At 43.6% G+C, this 19,729-nt stretch overlaps 1 protein-coding gene across 1 annotated transcript in view; it reads right to left on the reverse strand.

Moving 5' to 3' along the window:
• Window positions 1-19,729, reverse strand: part of atf6 (activating transcription factor 6) — a 103,404-nt gene that overhangs the window by 436 nt on the left and 83,239 nt on the right. The window contains exons 15-16 of the mRNA XM_061888611.1: window positions 17,106-17,190; window positions 1-843 (exon numbers count right to left, since the gene is read on the reverse strand). The exon at window positions 1-843 is cut by the window's left edge and continues 436 nt beyond it. Of these exons, the coding sequence (XP_061744595.1) occupies window positions 647-843; window positions 17,106-17,190 (282 nt within the window). The 3' untranslated portion in view covers window positions 1-646. The remainder of the gene's footprint in view (window positions 844-17,105; window positions 17,191-19,729) is intronic.

Below are 19,729 nucleotides of genomic sequence, written 5' to 3' on the forward strand. Positions count from 1 at the left end.
CTAAATAAAACATCTATATTAATGTTTATGAATAGAAACAAATATGTACAGAACCTGAATCTGTATGAGAACACTCCTAAATGTCCATTCTTCCATTTTCTACCACTTGTCCCTTTCGGGGGGGCCGGGCGGGGGTCTCGCTGGAGCCTATTCCAAATGTATAAAAACAAAAACAAAACAACATTGATCAACAGAGTGGTCATGCGCGCTCAGCTTTTCTATTTAGCATTACTTTATAAATAAACACATATGCCTTCTAAATAATGCAACAATAAGATAGGAACAGTTTCTGTTTTGTTTGAATTTTTTTTTTTTTTAAGTCTAGTTGATCCAGAAACGAGGAACAAAAAGACTTTGAGGGCTGCGATGGTGAAAAGGCATGTGTGTGTGTGTGTGTGTGTGTGTGTGTGTGTGTGTGTGTGTGTGTGTGTGTGTGAGACGGGGTGACTCAGGGTTCAGTGCTCAGCCCCCTGCTGTTGAGCAATTATCCTACGTGGGTCGTCTGGGCTTATGTGCAGCCACACAACGAGCCGGCTCGCACCACCTCCGGAATTCAGGCCCGATAAAAAAAATAAAAATAGGAGGTGTCCGCTTGATTTCCCCCCAGAAAGAAAAGGGAAACATCTTCTTTGTTCCAGGGAGAATCCTAAGCGGAGCCCATGAGCACGCCGACGGGAGGGGCGGTCTGGGCGTCGGCCGGCGAGCGCTGGTAAAACGTCTGCGTGCGGTTGACGCGCAGCATCGGCGGGATGCTGTCCGAGCGGATGTGGAGGATCCGGGTGTCCGTCACTTCGCAATCGATCTGCATCATCACCTCGAACTCCTTGTCTCCAATGATGCTGTCTGCAGGGGGCAGATAACGACAATGGTCCATGTCAGGTGCTTGTGGTCATCAATAGCTGATAGAAGTACCGTCTGGGTGTCACACACACATATACATGAATAACTTTGTACAAAAACAAGAACCAAATAATAAAACTTTGCTGCTAGTTTTCGACTTACTGCCGGCAGTAAGTCGAACACATTTCCAGTGAGGGTTGGACTCCGCCAAGGCTGTCCTTTGTCACCGATTCTGTTCATAACTTTTATGGACAGAATTTCTAGGCGCAGTCAAGGCGTTGAGGGGTTCCGGTTTGGTGACCGCAGGATTAGGTCTCTGCTTTTTGCAGATGATGTGGTCCTGATGGCTTCATCTGACCGGGATCTTCAGCTCTCGCTGGATCGGTTCGCAGCCGAGTGTGAAGCGACCGGAATGAGAATCAGCACCTCCAAGTCCGAGTCCATGGTTCTCGCCCGGAAAAGGGTGGAACGCCATCTCCGGGTTGGGGAGGAGACCCTGCCCCAAGTGGAGGAGTTCAAGTACCTAGGAGTCTTGTTCACGAGTGAGGGAAGAGTGGATCGTGAGATCGACAGGCGGATCGGTGCGGCGTCTTCAGTAATGCGGACGTTGTACCGATCCGTTGTGGTGAAGAAGGAGCTGAGCCGGAAGGCAAAGCTCTCAATTTACCGGTCGATCTACGTTCCCATCCTCACCTATGGTCATGAGCTTTGGGTCATGACCGAAAGGATAAGATCACGGGTACAAGCGGCCCAAATGAGTTTCCAGGTCTCTCCCTTAGAGATAGGGTGAGAAGCTCAAAGTAAAGCCGCTGCTCCTTCACATCGAGAGGAGCCAGATGAGGTGGTTCGGGCATCTGGTCAGGATGCCACCCGAACGCCTCCCTAGGGAGGTGTTTAGGGCACGTCCAACCGGTAGGAGGCCACGGGGAAGACCCAGGACACGTTGGGAAGACTATGTCTCCCGGCTGGCCTGGGAACGCCTCGGGATCCCCCGGGAAGAGCTAGACGAAGTGGCTGGGGAGAGGGAAGTCTGGGTTTCCCTGCTTAGGCTGTTGCCCCCACGACCCGACCTCGGATAAGCGGAAGAAGATGGATGGATGGATGGATGGAGTATAAGTCGCATTTTTTTGGGAGAGTTTATTTGATAAAACCCAACACAAAGAATAGACATTTGAAAGGCAATTTAAAACAAGTGAAGAATAATGAACAACAGGCTGAATAAGTGTATGTTATATGAGGCATAAATAACCAACTGAGAAGGTGCCTGGTATGTTGACGTAACATATTATGGTTAAGAGTCATTCAAAGAACTATAACATATAGAACATGCTATACTTTTACCAAACAATCTGTCACTCCTAATCGCTAAATCCCATGAAATTTTAAACGTCTAGTCCAGGAGTGTCAAACTCAAATACGGAGTGGGCCAAAATTTAAAACCGAACAAAGCCGCGGGCCGAGGTTGAACAAATTAACCTTTTAATAGGGACCCAAACAAGTTTTGCTTTGAATATTTAACAAGCAAGGCTTATATAACTTTATAGTGGCATGCAAAATCGAGTTTCAAATAATAATAATAATTAAAAAATATCAATGGCATATCAAATAAAAATTTAATGCCTCTTTTTGGCAGTGGGGTTGAGGTGGGCGGGGTTTGGTGATAGCGGGGGGGTGTATATTGTACCGTCCCGGAAGAGTTAGTGCTGCAAGGCGTTCTGGGTATTTGTTCTGTTGTGTTTATGTTGTGTTACGGTGCGGATGTTCTCCCGAAATGTGTCATTCTTGTTTGGTGTGGGTTCACAGTGTGGCGCATATTTGTAACAGTATTAAAGTTGTTTATACGGCCACCCTCGGTGTGACCTGTATGGCTGTTGACCAAGTATGCCTTGCATTCACTTGTGTGTGTGTGTATAAGCTGCATATATTACGCTGTTTGTATGGAGGAAAAGCGGACGTGGAGACAGGTTGTTTAGAACGCCAAAGGCAGTGGCTTTAAAGCCCACCCCAAATATTGTTGTCCCGGATGAAATCCGGGAGGGGCACTGAACTTCGGGAGTCTCCCGGGAAAATCGGGAGGGTTGGCAAGTAAGAGTATTAGCGGTGAATGCGGTGTTACAGCGGCGGGCCGACTCTAATGTTAATGTGATATTGCCTCAAGGGCCAAGTGAAATTACACGGCGGGCCAAATTTGGCCCGCGAGGCCAGAGTTTGACACCCATGGTCTAGTCTCTTACGTGAATGAGCTAAATAATATTATTTGATATTTTACGGTTCACGGTGGCAGAGGGGTTAGTGCGTCTGCCTCACAATACGAAGTTCCTGCAGTCCTGGGTTCAAATCCAGGCTCGGGATCTTTCTGTGTGGAGTTTGCATGTTCTCCCCGTGAATGCGTGGGTTCCCTCCGGGTACTCCGGCTTCCTCCCATTTCCAAAGACATGCACCTGGGGATAGGTTGATTGGCAACACTAAATTGGCCCTAGTGTGTGAATGTGAGTGTGAATGTTGTCTGTCTATCTGTGTTGGCCCTGCGATGAGGTGGCGACTTGTCCAGGGTGTACCCCGCCTTCCGCCCGATTGTAGCTGAGATAGGCGCCAGCGCCCCCCGCGACCCCAAAAGGGAATAAGCGGCAGGAAATGGATGGATTTTACGGTAACGTGATAATAATTTCAAACATAAGTCGCTCATGAGTATAAATTGCACCCCCGGCCAAACTATGAAATAAACTGCGACTTATAGTCCGAAAAATACGGTAGTCATGAAAATAAAGAAAACCCATTGAATAAGAAGGTGTGTCCAAACTTTTGGCCTGTACTGTACTTGTCCAGAGCCTTGAAATTGTACTAAATTCTGTGTTTTTTTCCCGGTTTTTCCATGATTGTACGAACCATGACCTCCGTTTGCCAGTTTACAAGCACGGCACGCATTGTATAGAAAGGTGCAAAGTAAAAGTGAGGGTTGTTGGGAAGCAGCTGGAGATGATTCACCGCGAATTTCTCCCCTCGCAGAAAGACAAAAACATGTCCCGACATGCAGTATTTTGAGTAAAGAGGGTGGGGGTAGAGGAGCGATCAGGGTCTCTGGTGGGTTTAGGAGAGCAGATTAATTTTGGGAGGGACACCGTGACTTACCTGAGACATCTTAAAACCCGAGACAAACGTGCTTTTGTAACATTGGAGACAAACATCCCTTAAAGTGGACACGGCTTGTAAAAAAAAACATTTCCAAAAGGACAATCTATTAAAAAGGTTTATATTAGCGCTCTAATGTGGACCGCAGGATAATCTCATTATTGTACAAGTAGTACTCAAGTATTGAGGCACAGCTGAGAAACAAGGCGCTTAAACAGTCGCTTTTCATATCATTAGTGAAGTGAAGTGAAGTCTATTTATATAGCGCCTTTCTCTAGTGACTCAAAGCGCTTTTACATAGTGAAACCCAATATCTAAGTTACATTTAAAAGCCTGCTGAAACCCACTACTACCGACCACGCAGTCTGATAGTTTATATATCAATGATGAAATATTAACATTGCAACACATGCCAATACGACCTTTTTATTTTACTAAATTGCAATTTTAAATGACCCGCGAAGTGTCCTGTTGAAAACGTCGCGGTATGATGACGACGCGTGCGTTTGACGTCTCTGGTTGTACCGGACATTATTTTCCAGCCCAATCCAAGCTATAAGTAGTCTGCTTTAATTGCATAATTAGACAGTATCCTGGACATCTGTGTTGCTGAATCTTTTGCAATTTGTTCACTTAATAATGGAGAAGTCAAAGAAGAAAGATGGAGGTGGGAAGCTTTTAGCCTTTAGCCACACAAACACACGGTGTTTCCTTGTTTAAAATTTCCCGGAGGTGAAGCTGTACTATGGATCAGAGCGGTCAAGCGAACATGGATCCCGACCACTTGTCAACCGGCAGGTTTCGGTGATAAAATTGTGGTAAAAAGTCGCCCCTAATGGAGATCTGCGGAGCTTGCGCCGTCTGTGCAGCTGCCGTGACTTCCCTCAGACACTGGCGTTAACACACCCGTGGACACACCCGTCCGACTATCAGGTCCTATTTAACTCACTAAAACACTAGCAACACAATAGAAAGATAAGGGATTTCCCAGAATTATCCTAGTAACTGTGTCTTAAAACATCTGAATCGCTCCTAATGCAATCGCCTTTTTTTTTTTCCCTTTTCTAGTCCTTCGCTATCAATTTCCTCAGCCACAAATCTTTCATCCTGGCTCAAATTAATGGGGAAATTGTCGTTTTCTCGGTCCGAATAGCTCCCATTATAAACAATATTTTATTTTTTTCTTTTCTAGTCCTTTGCTATCAATTTCCTCAGCCACAAATCTTTCATCCTGGCTCAAATTAATGGGGAAATTGTCGTTTTCTCGGTCCGAATAGCTCCCATTATAAACAATGTAAGGATGTGAGGATCCCTCACACCGGTGACATCATCGTATGGTACTTCCGGTAAAGGCAAGGCTTTTTTATTAGCGACCAAAAGTTGCGAACTTTATCGTGGATGTTCTCTACTAAATCTTTTCAGCGAAAATATGGCAATATCGCGAAATGATCAAGTATGACACATAGAATGGACCTGCTATCCCCGTTTGAATAAGAAAATCTCATTTCAGTAGGCCTTTAAAAGAGAGTCCTCAAGAAGTACAACCTGGACTCCAACCTGCTGCTGACCTTCTACCGCTCATCCATTGAGAGCCTGCTGACGTACGGCATCCCACAATGGTACGGCATCACCGTTTGAATAAGAAAATCTCATTTCAGTAGGCCTTTAACTTTTGACCCGGGAGATTTGGTCGCATTGTCAGTAGACCCATAATAAATTCATAAAAGAACCAAACTTCATGAATGTTTTCTTGAGACCAACAAGTATGTGCTCCAATCACTGTATCACAAAAAATAAGAGTTCTAGAAATGATTGGGAACTCAAGACAGCCATGACATTATGTCCTTTACAAGTGTATGTCAACTTTTGACCAGGACTGTATGTAAATATCGGTGGAAGTCTGCCAACATTTTCAGTGGCTCGCGAGTGGATTAAAATTCCTACAACGGCAGTCAGAATGAACAACGTGAACTTGAAGTGTCGGCGTTATCCTCTAATGCCATGAAATAGTGCAACCTGGAACGCATTCAATGGAGGTCTGCTGAGTGTTGCACCGCAGGTGCCAAGAAGGAAGTTCAGCAGTAGATGAGGTCATGCTCAAGATGCACTACTGATGACATGAACACCCTTCAGGACCTAACGGCCGCAGAGGGAGCTCGCAAATTGTCCGTCCCACCACCGTGATCCTCCTTTAAGTAGGAATCCGTGGAGATCCTGCAACGCTGAGCAACTTAATGTGTTGCACAGGTGTTTGGAAAACTACAACAGCTTTTAAACAGCTTGGAGAAAGACTCCTCCAGCTTCAGGGCGGGGTCATCGAGGACTCCTTCCCCAATATGGCGCTCTTGTGAAGATTTTTTTTAAAGCTGTTAACCCTGTCAAGAAGTTATTTTTCATCAGCCTTAAATGGCTCGTATTATATTTTCCAACAACTTTAAATAAGTCTCAGAGGTCTCACAGTAGCGTATTGGCCTGAATCTAGCCTTGATACTGGAATATAAATGGTTTAAAAGTGCAGCTGGGAACACACCTTTTTGTGTGTCTGCACTGCAGCTTTAATGCCAATGAGATGTTTTTGTTTTTTACAGAAATATTCCATCCATCCATCCATTTCCTACCGCTTGTCCCTGCATTCGGGCGGTAGGCGGGGTACACCCTGGACAAGTCGCCACCTCATCGCAGGGCCAACACAGATAGACAGACAACATTCACACTCACATTCACACACTAGGGCAGGGGTCGGGTACCTTTTCGGCTGAGAGAGCCAAGTATCCAATATTTTAAAATATATTTCTCCAAGAGCCATATAATATTTTTTTCGACACTGAACACAACTAAATGCGTGCATTTTTAAGTGAGACCAATTTCTACAGTATAATAAGTCTCTTATTCATTGTTATTCTGAAGCTAACTGTGGAGGGGGCGTGGTATGCGGGCCTGCAGCGAAGCGGGATGTGCCAGGACCGGCCTCAAAACCAGCGACAGGTGCGTAGATGGCCCACCTGGGCCTTGTTATCTAATCACCTGTCGCCCTGTTATAAGCAGCAGCCAGGAGGAGAGACAGGGATGGGGCTGGAGCCAGAGTGCGAGCGAGAACGAAAGAGAAAAAGACAATTGCTGGAAAGCAACGGAGAGACTTATTGAAAAAAAAATATATATTGCAACCCTGGAACAGGCTCTTATGTCGGTGCTTGGTGGTCTGAAGAACCTCCGGGAGGGCAAGCCCTAAACTAACCAATAATAAATAAATCACTTCTTACCCTTAATGCAACTTCTTGAACAAGTGCGGTAGAAAAAGGATATATGGATTCAAATGCATGAACGTTATTTTTAACACTTTGATTACAAGTGGAAATATTAATTACTTATCGTGTTAAGCAGTGTCAGCTCAGATTTATCCGAGAGCCAGGTGCAGTCATCAAAAGAGCCACATCTGGTTCGCGAGCCATGGGTTCCCTACCCCTGCACTACAGTCAATTTTAGTGTTGCCAATCAACTTATCCCCAGGTGCATGTCTTTGGAGGTGGGAGGAAGTCGGAGTACCCGGAGGGAACCCACAAGATCCCGAGCCCGGGATTGAACTCAGGACCTTCGTATTGTGAGGCAGATACACTAACCCCTCTGTCACCGTGCTGCCCAATAGAAATATTGTTACTCTGCATTTGTCCAACAAATAGATGCCATTTATCCCATACAGGAATGGATAGGAGGACAAAAAAACGTTAGCAACATTAGCATTGCTATGTGAGCTAAAGTGCTAAAATTACATATGGCACTGTTAGCGTTAAGGAACTGACCAAATTGTAAAATACCAAAAAGAGGACACATATATGCGTGCCAAGGCCCGGGACGAGGTGAAAATATGCCAATGATACTCGAACTTGCTTTATAAATAATATATTTATTTAACTAATTCATTTTTTCTCCTCTGTTGACAGCAGTGTTGGCGCTAGGAATTTTCAAAACAGTAAATTTTTGGGGTCCCAATTTTTTGTAATAGTTTTGTAAAAAAAAAAAGATAAACGTATGCATTATCCTGTTGTATCTCACATTCTATATTGTGTTTTGGAAAAAGGTTATCATAAAGCATGGGTGTCGAACTCTGGCCCGGCCCTTGAGGCAATATCAAATTAACATAAGAGCTGGCCACAACCCTCCCGATTTTCCCGGGAGACTCCCGAAGTTCAGTGCCCCTCCCGAAACTCGTCCTGGGCAACTATTCTCCCAATTTCCACACGGACAACAATATTGGGGGCGTCCTCTACACCATGTCGCCATGTCCGTTTTACCTCCATACAAACAGCGTGCCGGCCCAGTCACATAATATATGCGGCTTTACACACACACAAGTGAATGCAAGCCATACTTGGTCAACAGCCATACAGGTCACTCTGAGGGTGGCCGTATAAACAACAACAATATGCGACATACTGTCAAACCACCCCAAACACATTTCGGGAGAACATCCGCACCGTAACACAACATAAATACAACAGATCAAATTCAAAGAATCTCTTGCAGCACTAACGCTTCCGGGACGCTACACTATACACCCGCCGTTACCCTCCACCTCAACCCCGCCCACCTTTTTGTTATTTTATTTTCAAATGTATTAGCCTGTGGAAAAAGTTAATGTTGATATTTACCTCAGAAGGCTGCAAATAGAAAAGAGGCATTAATTTTTTTATTTAAATTTTATTTAATATACCATTGATGTTTTTTCGTTTTTTTTGGTGAAATTTGATTTTGCACTATTAAGTTATATATGCGTTGCTTGTTCCATATTCAGAGTTAAAGAAAATCAGCGTAGAAAACTGAGCAATAATTAACGTTTTATTCATGCGCTTTCTCTTGCTACTTCAAGGCTTGAATGTTTGAATCATTCATTATTGTTATTTTATTTTCAAATGATTAGCCTGTGGGAAAAGTTTATTTTGATATTTACCTCAGAAGGCTGCAAATAGGAAAGAGGCATTCAATTTTTATAAAAATTTTATTTGATATGCCATTGATATTTTTTAATTATTATTATTATTATTTGAAACTCCATTTTGCATGTCACTCTAAAGTTCTATAAGCCTTGCTTGTTCAATATTCAATGCAAAACTTGTTTGGGTCCCTATTAAACGGTTAATTTGTTCAACCTTGGCCCGCGGCTTTGTTCAGTTTGAAATTTTGGCCCACTCTGTATGTCATAAACGTTACTTCGTTCATTAAAAAAATAATAAAAAAAGAAAAAAAATTTGTATACATATGTAAATGTATTCAGTTATAATCATTCATTCACTTTCTTCCTTCCTTCATGGATCTAAACTTTACCGCTGCTGGTAGTTTTTTGTATGTTTTTATCAATTAATTTGTAGGTTTATTTATTTCAGTATAAAAGTGTAAAAAGTATTTTGCTTGGGTCATGAAATGATGATAATGGTGTCCCAGGGCATACATACATTTATATTTAACGCTAAAATCTCTGGAGTCTACAACAACTTCAGATCTATTCCTCATTTCAAAATGTTTTAATTTTTTCATGTTGTTTTTTTCTCAGCTACAATCGGGCGGAAGGCGGGGTACACCCTGGACAAGTAGCTGAGATAGGCGCCAGCGCCCCCCGCGACCCCGAAAGGGAATAAGCGGTAGGAAATGGATGGATGGATGTTGTTGTTTTTCCCGCCCTTTTTTTGTCAAACAAAACTATGTTTTTAATGGCAAACACATAAAATATGCAAAATCTTTCACCCAAAAATATTTTTCAAAGTGGAATATTTGTTGTGAAGTAATCGGAACCTTGGATAGGACAATATTTCATACGAACATTGACTTTGAGGGCTTCACGGTGGCAGAGGGGTTAGTGCGTCTGCCTCACAATACGAAGTTCCTGCAGTCCTGGGTTCAAATCCAGGCTCGGGATCTTTCTGTGTGGAGTTTGCATGTTCTCCCCGTGAATGCGTGGGTTCCCTCCGGGTACTCCGGCTTCCTCCCACTTCCAAAGACATGCACCTGGGGATAGGTTGATTGGCAACACTAAAAATTGGTCCCTAGTGTGTGAATGTGAGTGTGAATGTTGTCTGTCTATCTGTGTTGGCCCTGCGATGAGGTGGCGACTTGTCCAGGGTGTACCATGCCTTCCGCCCGATTGTAGCTGAGATAGGCGCCAGCGCCCCCCGCGACCCCGAAAGGGAATAAGCGGTAGAAAATGGGATGGCATTAACTTTGATTCAATATTATGTTCTAAGCAATGACAGTTTGAAAGAAAAATACAGCTTTGTTTTATTAGTCAACATTGCAACTTTTTCTAAATTACATTTCACCTTTAAGCTTTTTTTTATTTATTTAACTTTTGTTATCCATCCATCCATCCATTTTCTACCGCTTATTCCCTTTCGGGGTCGCGGGGGGCGCTGGCGCCTATCTCAGCTACAATCGGGCGGAAGGCGGGGTACACCCTGGACAAGTCGCCACCTCATCGCAGGGCCAACACAAATAGACAGACAACATTCACACTCACATTCACACACTAGGGCCAATTTAGTGTTGCCAATCAACCTATCCCCAGGTGCATGTCTTTGGAAGTGGGAGGAAGTGGGAGGAAGCCGGAGTACCCGGAGGGAACCCACGCATTCACGGGGAGAACATGCAAACTCCACACAGAAAGATCCTGAGCCTGGATTTGAACCCAGGACTGCAGGAACTTCTTATTGTGAGGCAGACGCACTAACCCCTCTTCCACCGTGAAGCCCTAACTTTTGTTATGTTTTTATTAAAAAAAAAAAAAAAAAAAACTTTTGTAACTTTTGTTATGTTTTTTTTAATTTTAGTATTATTTTTAGAATGTACCGTGGGCCTCTAAAACGTTAGCTGTGGGCCACAAATTATTTTTAAATACTGCAGCTTAATGTTGCTTCTGTGAGCGGACAGACAGCTTGTTATCTGACTAAATAAAAACAGAGTTACTTAGCAAGTATTTCTCAATAACCCGGGTGCTGGGACGCATTTTACGAACACGGGATGCACTGTTTACATTAGAGCAGTAGGAAAATCTTAACGGGAACCCATCAGTGGCGCGGTGCTCTCCCTTGAACCCGCTGTGACTGCTGCACAACACATGTCCTTAAGAGTAGCTGAAGTGCGTCTCCCACGGTTCATCCACCTGTGAATGATGTCATCGCCCGAACATTCCTCTCTCCTCCAAACATGTCACTTCCACTTGATTGAGCTACTTTCAAACTCTCTGCCTCATTAAATAAACACACACACAAACCCCTCGGTCCTTATAAGGCAGGGATATTCAATTAAATTATTTTTGGGGGTGTGGGGGTCACATTCACGTTTCCAGAAAGCTAAGGACTGGACTTCTCTCTTCATTTTTAGCTTATTTTGTACATTTTTAAGAAACCGTGTACTGTACAGTGGATTTTTTGATTTTGGTTTATTTATTTTGTCAGAGTTACAGACGTGCTCTGCTGTTTTAAGGACCTTCTGCAAAAATCTAGACCAAAATCAACTCTATTGCAGCACTCCAGTGTTTATACGAAATCCAAAACCAGTTGCGTAAATGGTAAATAAAAAGAGAATACAAGGATTTGCAAATCATTTTCAATTAATATTCAATTGAATATACTGCAAAGACTAGATATTTATTGTTGGAACTGAGAAACATTTTTTTTTTTGCAAATAATCATTAATTTAGAATTTAATGACAGCAACACATCGCAAAAAAGTTTGCACTGGGAAATTTTTACCATTGTGTTACATGGCCTTTCCTTTTAACAAGGAGACCATTTTTTAAGCTTTTCAGGTGGAATTATTTATCATTTTTGCTTGATGTACAGCTTAAGTTGTTCAACAGTCCTGGGTCTCTGTTGTGGTATTTTAGGATTCATAATGCGCCACACATTTTCAATGTGGGACAGGTCTGGACTAAAGGCAGGCCAGTCTAGTACCTACACACTTTTACTGTAAAGCCACACTGTTGTAACACATGCCGAATGTGGCTTGGCATTGTCTTGTTGAAATAAGCAGGGGCGTCCATGACAACGTTGCTTGGATGGCAACCTGAATGTACCATTCAGCAATAATGGTGCCTTCACAGATGTGTAAGTTACCCATGCCTTGGCCACTAATACACACCCGTACCGACCACAGATGCTGGCTTTTGAACTTTGCACCTATAACAGACCGGATGTTTTTTTTTTTTCAGAGGACACAATGTCCACAATTTCCAAAAACAATCTGAAATGTGGACTCGTCAGACCACAGAACACTTTTACACTTTGCATCGGTCCATCTTAGATTAGCTCGGGCCCAGCGAAGCTGGGGGCATATCTGGGTATTGTTGATAAATGGCTTTTGCTTTGCATAGTAGAGTTTTAACTTGAACTTACAGATGTAGCGACAAAATGTATTTACTGAGAGTGTTTTTTTTTAAGTGTTCCTGAGCCCGTGTGGCGATATCCTTTACACAATAATGTCGCTTTTTGTTGCAGTACCGCCTTAGGGATCGAAGCTCCGTAATATTATTGCTTACATGCAGTGATTTCTACAGATTCTCTAAACCTTTTGAAGATATAACGAACCACAGATGGTGAAATCTAAATAGTCAGACCACAGAACACTTTTCCACTTTGCATCAGTACAGCAACACACTTGTGACATAAATCACATTATAAAAAACACTTTTGTAACTGCCAGAAAGGAGAGGACCTAAAGAAGTGCTTTGAGGAATACCTCAGTTGTGTAAATCTCAGGTTTGGACCTGAGTGTACTATGTTTGGTAGCAAGGTTAAATGCCAATTCTAGGATCTGCCAATTTTTATTTAGCCTTTATTTAACCAGTTAAAATCAGATTGGGATCAAAGATCTCTTTTCCAAGGGAGACCTGGCCAAGAGTAGACTGCAATCCTTTCACAGAAGCTTTAAACTCATTTAATGTAACAAGGGTTTGAAGTTGAATATTCGATTGAAGGTTATTCCAAGCCTTCGGTGCTGAAAACCTAAATGCCTAGTTCAGTTCTTACTTTGGGGATGACATATTGAAGAACATTCATTGAAGGTGAAGTTACAGTTGTCCAAGTTCCTCTATACAGGGGAACTGGGGGTTATTCCAGGGCTAGATTGGTCCCAAGGCCACCAATTAAAATAGTCCTGTTATAAGGTGACACTGCTCAGTCTGATAAAATTCTAGGGAGTGGCTAGAAGATCAAGTATCTTTACTAGAAATCGGTTGGCATCAGAGATGCAAACTTGTTCAGTTATTAAGCAAAAGATCACATTAACAACGGTTGTCCACCACCAGATGAAAGCCATTTAGTGACTGGACGTGAAAGGCATTCCTCCAGAAAGAGCTGGAAAGAATTATCCTCCACCGTGGAATAATAATCACGCTCCAATGAGAGGACAGCGTCGCTCTCCATTTGCATTAAATCTCGTGGAATCTAAATGGAGACGAGGAGGCGGGGCTGTACCACAGTCACCGTCACCCTTTATGGTTGCTTGCTCTGTGGCATCTGGAACAAGAGGCTGCTGAGCTTGCATCTGTGCGCTAACTTAAACCTGGTGTGAACATCCTCGCCATTGAGAGGTGAACATCCGTCTCGGTTCTCTCAGAGCTGATGACGTCTTGGACTGAATGCACGACAAAATGTGCAAATCGAATTGCCCTGGTTGCTCATCCTGAATGGCACCTTTGTTTGGGCCTTCGTTTCAACCATGAACTCAAAAGGAGGTCTAGGATTTCACTGTTTACTGCTGTGTCAATAGACCATGTGGCCGACACAGACCCTAACATTCCCCCACCGAGAACAATGTTTACCTTAATCCATTTTGATCAAAACACATCTTTTCCTTACAAAAGGTAGAGAAAAACTAATTTCCCAGTGGGTATGTCTTCATTACATTGAGGAGCATGTTATATAATCAATTTATTTCAATACTGTCAATACGCTATTGGTATTAAGAGGAAAGCAATGACATGTGTGATAAATGAACAGCAAACAACTGCGAACAATATAAAACACAGCTTCTAAGTTTGTGTGGTATTTCCACAGAAAAGCCTACTTTCCTTCAAAGGACTCTCGACTGAGACAATGTGGAAATGATGAGCTTAGAACTTGATGAACTCACAGAAACCAAACATTGGAACGAGTCGTAAGAATGACAGCCAAATGGTGACGTAAATGTAGCCGAGGCACCATTGGGGTGTACATCGTCTTTCAAAAATGACAAATCGTTATCCAACAGAGATGGCACGGATCTTCCATGCTAGCTCAGAAAAGCTGAGTGATCTCGCGACTTACCGCTAAGACCCATCACTTCAAAACAGTCCCATTCGGACATGCGACAACACAGGAGAACTAAGTGTTTTTGTACTAGGGATGGACGATATTAGGCCTTAACCGGGGTCTCAGACACACGGCTCGCGAGACGTTATTTTGCGGCCCCCACCTTAATATGAAAATTTAATGTTAGTGCAGCCCGCGAGTTTTATATGAATGGCGCTTGACAGCGTTGTGTTATTTGGGTCCAAAACGTTCTGGGTTGCCTACCCCTGCATTAGTGGAAAAGCGGCAAATGAGTGAAAGTGACAGAAACCTTGCCATGGAGACGAGGGTTTTCTTACATGTCTGGCTGCAGTCACACCACGACACCTGTCCGTCAGTAATAACAGTCCCCGATAACCTAGACCAATTCAAACCGTTATGTTTTTTTTGTTTTATTTGCATTGCCCCACACGATGAACACTACATATATTTCTTTATGACGCCGGATAACACTCCGGGAGCCGACACTTTTTTTTCGCTCGCTATCCCGGTACTTTTCCGGCTATTACCGCCGTGTTGCTGTAGGGAGGAAAAGCGGAACGACACACATTGCGGAAATAACATTATTCTCCGTGTGTCGGCTAAATACAAATATATTCCACAACCCCAAACATGTCTTTTTCAAAGCCTGCAGTGAGGAGAAAGGTTTTTGGAGAGCAAAGACAATTCCTGGAAAAGTGGGAGATGCAGTATTTCTTTGTTGAGCACAGGGGCTCAACAACCCGACGTGTCTTATTTGCACTGAGAGTGTTGCGGTGCACAACGGATATAATTTAATACTTCATTACACAACTAGACATGCGGAGGAGTATGCAAAAAAAATTTTTAACAAATCTTTTCGTGCGGCCCAGCCTCACCCAGATTCTGCATCCAGTGGCCCCCAGCTGAATTGAGTTTGAGAGCCCTGGCCTTAACACTTTATCCGGCTATATATTGCAGCCTCCCGCAATAACAATATACATCACATTATATTATATTACATGAGGGAATATATTATGTATATTCTCTCCAAGGTTCTCATAGTCATTCACATTGACATCCCACTTGGTTGTGAGTTTTTCCTTGCCCTTATGTGGGCTCTGAACCGAGGATGTCGTTGTGGCTTGTGCAGCCATTTGAGACATTTGTGATTTAGGGCTGTATGAATAAACACTGATTGATTGATTGATATGTAAATAATAATAGAACTATTTCAAAATGGGTTACAAAGAGTCCTGATTTGGCTGCTGACGAATGTGGTAACATTGCATCATTTCCAGTTGTATTGTTATCTCAAAACTATTATCAATCTACTTTGCTGATTTACTGTTAATATGTGGTTACTTTCTGTTGTAACATGTAACTAGGGAACTCCCAAACTGAATAAATAGAGGAACGCGTGGACTGTTCCTCAGAGCATAGAGTGAGACTGTAACTGAGTGTGCAGCCCCATGCGTTCTCCTCATGAGCAAAATTGAACTCTGTCTCTGCTTGATTCCATGCTTCTTGTTCTGTCTAATAGATAGTTTGGTCCTTAAACCTGACAGTTACATTATCAACTTTATTGTTCTTGGAATTCAGAGAAAAAGCGAATAAAGCAATAGCAATGGCAGTAGCGTATAGTTTGTGGTGTGTTAGTCATTTCAGTCATTGCTGTCTGTTGCGCCCTCACAAAGGGTTAATACTATAAGTACTGTATTAAATAAACACCAGCTGTTTGATTGTAACGTGCATCTTAGTTGGAGTTTTCATTAAAACATTTGAGGGTGTTGATAACCAAAAAATTTAAATTGCATGTCAATAACAAAGCCAATGTACTGGCGCATCTGTGGAAAACTGGAGCTTGACTTAATTTACGTTGGGGTGTTTTTTTGATTGAATTTATTTGTTGGCATTGAAAATTGCAACAATACTCAGAGGTAGTTTGGCTGAGCCCACTGTCAATGCTGCTGGAGTGATCGCAGTTGGCAGTTGAGTCGGCAACCGGGCGTAACCTCACACATAATCCAGGTACCAAAACATGGCACCGTTAGATTTCGCGTGAATCGGTGGGAGTCGGTCAATGCCAAAAAAGTACTGGATTTGGTACCCATCCTTATCCGTAAGTCACTGACTATTCGTCTAATGAATATAAAATCTTCAGGATATCTGTAGTACATGGATGCTAGCAAGGTAAAAATAATTTTAACCACAACCCATAGAAGGCGCTCAAATGTGATTTACAGTCATGCAGTTAATGTACCTTGCCGGAAAAATGGGGCATTGGAAGAATATTACCATTTTCGAAGCTCTGGGCTGTTGGAAAGTGGAAAGACTGGCACAGAACTCAGTGGGTTTGGCAGTGTCAGAGCCAAGTATTGAGAACTGTTTAAGGAAGATTGGGGTAAAAAGCAAACTGTCTCACAAAAGTTGTGCTTTTTCTAGGTTTTCAACACCCTATGCTTTTCAGATTTCGTTTTTATTCTATCAACATGTCAGGCCTGGCACTTGTCTAAATGATTTGATGTGCAAGTTATGAAGCACCCAAGCCAAAAGGAAATCACAACACTGAGAAAGCATTTCTTTATCTTTGGGCCTGCGTGCTTGTATTTGGTTTGGACGGTGGCCGTGCAGCCACGTCGCAGCTCGGCTAAATGGAGCTGAGAGAGAAAAGCCTGAGGACGTGACAAAAAGGGCATCAGATGTAAGGAGGAAGATGACTTGATGCAGCATCTGGTACCAACACGCACTCGATCATCGCAACATACTGAATATGACAACAGTGTGTTGATGCCATTCATCTGTTGCAGTGCTGACAGATCCATTTTCCGCAACTGTTAAATAATAGCAAGAGTTACTTACCGTTTATGTTCATGGCTGGCAAGACCACAGACATCTTGGGGCGACTTCCTTTATTGTGGTTGGTGGCAGGAAGCAGCAGATGATCCTAAGAACACACAAACAGGAGAATTCTCACTGGGCAGCAAAGTCGGCTGTAAATTAGATGGGGCGCTCGCTTCTTCGGCCAAAACCAAACCGTTAAAAGATTATATGGTAGAGGCAAAGTACATTAGGAGGCTGGGATTCCTCAATTTTAGGGTGGTGAGACGATCCGTGCTGAGGTCAATGGTGTTTATTTCTTACAAACTAAGCCCAGTTTCCATGTAGCAGCCTATAATCAAAATATTTCATTTTCCCTCAAGGCTAACTAAGCACTTTTTGTCCTTAATTCCCAAGAAATGATAATTGCAACCTAATTCAGTTATTGGCGCTGTAAATAATGGTTCCGTGAGACAGAGAGGAAAGGCTTACATCGAAGTACATCCTCTTGAGAAAGATGAGTGGAGTGCCCATGACAGACAAATTTTCACACTCACATTCACACACTAGGGCCAATTTAGTATTGAAAATCAACCTATCCTCAGGCGCATATCTTTGGAGGTGGGAGGAAGCCGGAGTACCCGGGGAGAACATGCAAACTCCACACAGAAATACCAAGAGCCTGGGGATGGAACCCAGGACCTTTGCATGTTCCACCTGTCCAACATAATGACTGACTGACAATCTGGTGGGAGGAAAACTTACAACTTTTCGCTGATTACAATAGAACGTTCAACTACTAAATATGAGGAGCATTGTGGCAAATGTGTGCAAGCTTTTGACCACAAACTTAAGTCACTGCTCGGTGATATTCGTCTAGCGCAGGGCTAGGGCGTGATGCAATGTTGCGAGGAATTCTACAGAACGTATGATAATTAAGGGACAATGGTATATATCTGGAGCCAAACCACTTAAATTCTAATTGAAAACCACAGGAGCCACAAAACAAAACAAAAAAATGTGTCAACAATAAATTCTCTCTTGCTTCATGCATTTGCACACAAATATTGGAAATCATCTGTTCCTGGGTCAAAACCTGGCTATTATTTAATAACTCATGTCTTAAGAAACATCTCGACATTCTTAACTGTACTATAATACACCGCATGGTGCAACCTGGACACATCATCAGTGATTCTCCCCGGGTCATAGGGTGTTTCGGGTCTTAATCAGACACCCTCACCCGGGCGACCCAGCCGAGGATGATCAGTCCCTCGACTTGTGTCCAGGTAGCGCACTACGCCACGCGTCCCCCCTCCTCAACCAGAGCCAACGTGAAGCCTTTTCAGACGCTTCCAAGATGTTTTTTATGGCTCTTTGCCTGTGCAGTCCACAAATTCCAAGGAGCCCCATGACACGGTGTAAGGACTTGCCTGCAAAACCCCTGCAGCCCACCTCAATAGGCTCGCAGCGGGACTTCTACCCGTTCCTCCAGCAGTCAGCCACAAGATCTGCATATTTCGCCCTCTTCCTTTCCTGAGCTTCCTCCATTCTGTCCTCCCAGGGGACAGTTAGCTCAAGAAGCACCACCTGCTTGCTGGTTCCAGACATCAATACCATGTCTGGCCGTAGTGTTGTAGTTGCAATGATGTCTGGGAATCGCAACTGCCTTCCTAGATCAACCAAGAGCTGCCAGTCCCTTGCTGTTGTTAGCAGGCCACCCTGGGTCTCCTTGGAGGGTTGAGGTTTCTCTCCTGCTCGGACAAAGGCAATTGTGCTCTTAGTTGGGTGTTGCCGCTTACTGGTGTTGATGCCAGTGCAGATAGTGTCTGCTATTGCCCGCAGGACCTGGTCGTGGCGCCACCGGTACCTGCCATCTCCCAATGCCTTTGAGCAACAGCTGAGGATGTGTTGTAATGATCCTCTTTTCTGACAGAGCTGGCACACAGGTGTGTCTATGTGCCAGCTCTGTCAGAAAAGAGGATCATTACAACACATCCTCAGCTGTTGCTCAAAGAGCAACTACGGAGAAGCCAATGAAAATGTTAATAAAAAGACGTTAAAAATCCCGCAAATGAACCACCAAGTTTCCTGTAGTTACTTGTTGGGTCGTCTAAACAGCCAATGACTACCGTGTTCTCAAATTAGTGCCAGGCCACCTTGCAGTGCAATTAAAAACAACCGTGGCTGAAGGCAACCTCCCGGTTAGCAAGATGACAGCAGATGCACAGCAGAAACAGCCGTTTCCATCTCTGCACGCAACTTAAAATGTTGGGCTGCTCAGCTGTTGGTGAGAAACTCGTACGAGGACTAAAGTAAAGTAAAGTACCAATGACTGTCACACACACACTAGGTGTGGCGAAATTTGTCCTCTGTATTTGACCCATCCCCTTGTTCACCCCCTGGGAGGTGAGGGGAGCAGTGGGCAGCAGCGGTGCTGCGCCCGGGAGTCATTTGTGGTGATTTAACCCCCAATTCCAACCCTTGATGTTGAGTGCCAAGCAGGGAGGTAATGGGTCCCATTTTTATAGTCTTTGGTATGACTCGGCCGGGGTTTGAACTCCCAACCTACCGATCTCAGGGCGGACACTCTAACCACTAGGCCACTGAGTAGTACTGTTGTTTACGATGAACTCATCAGCGGTATTAATGCTGACTGAGCAGTT

This window comes from Nerophis ophidion, linkage group LG26 (genome assembly GCF_033978795.1).
Source record: "Nerophis ophidion isolate RoL-2023_Sa linkage group LG26, RoL_Noph_v1.0, whole genome shotgun sequence".
Classification (NCBI taxonomy): domain Eukaryota; kingdom Metazoa; phylum Chordata; class Actinopteri; order Syngnathiformes; family Syngnathidae; genus Nerophis; species Nerophis ophidion.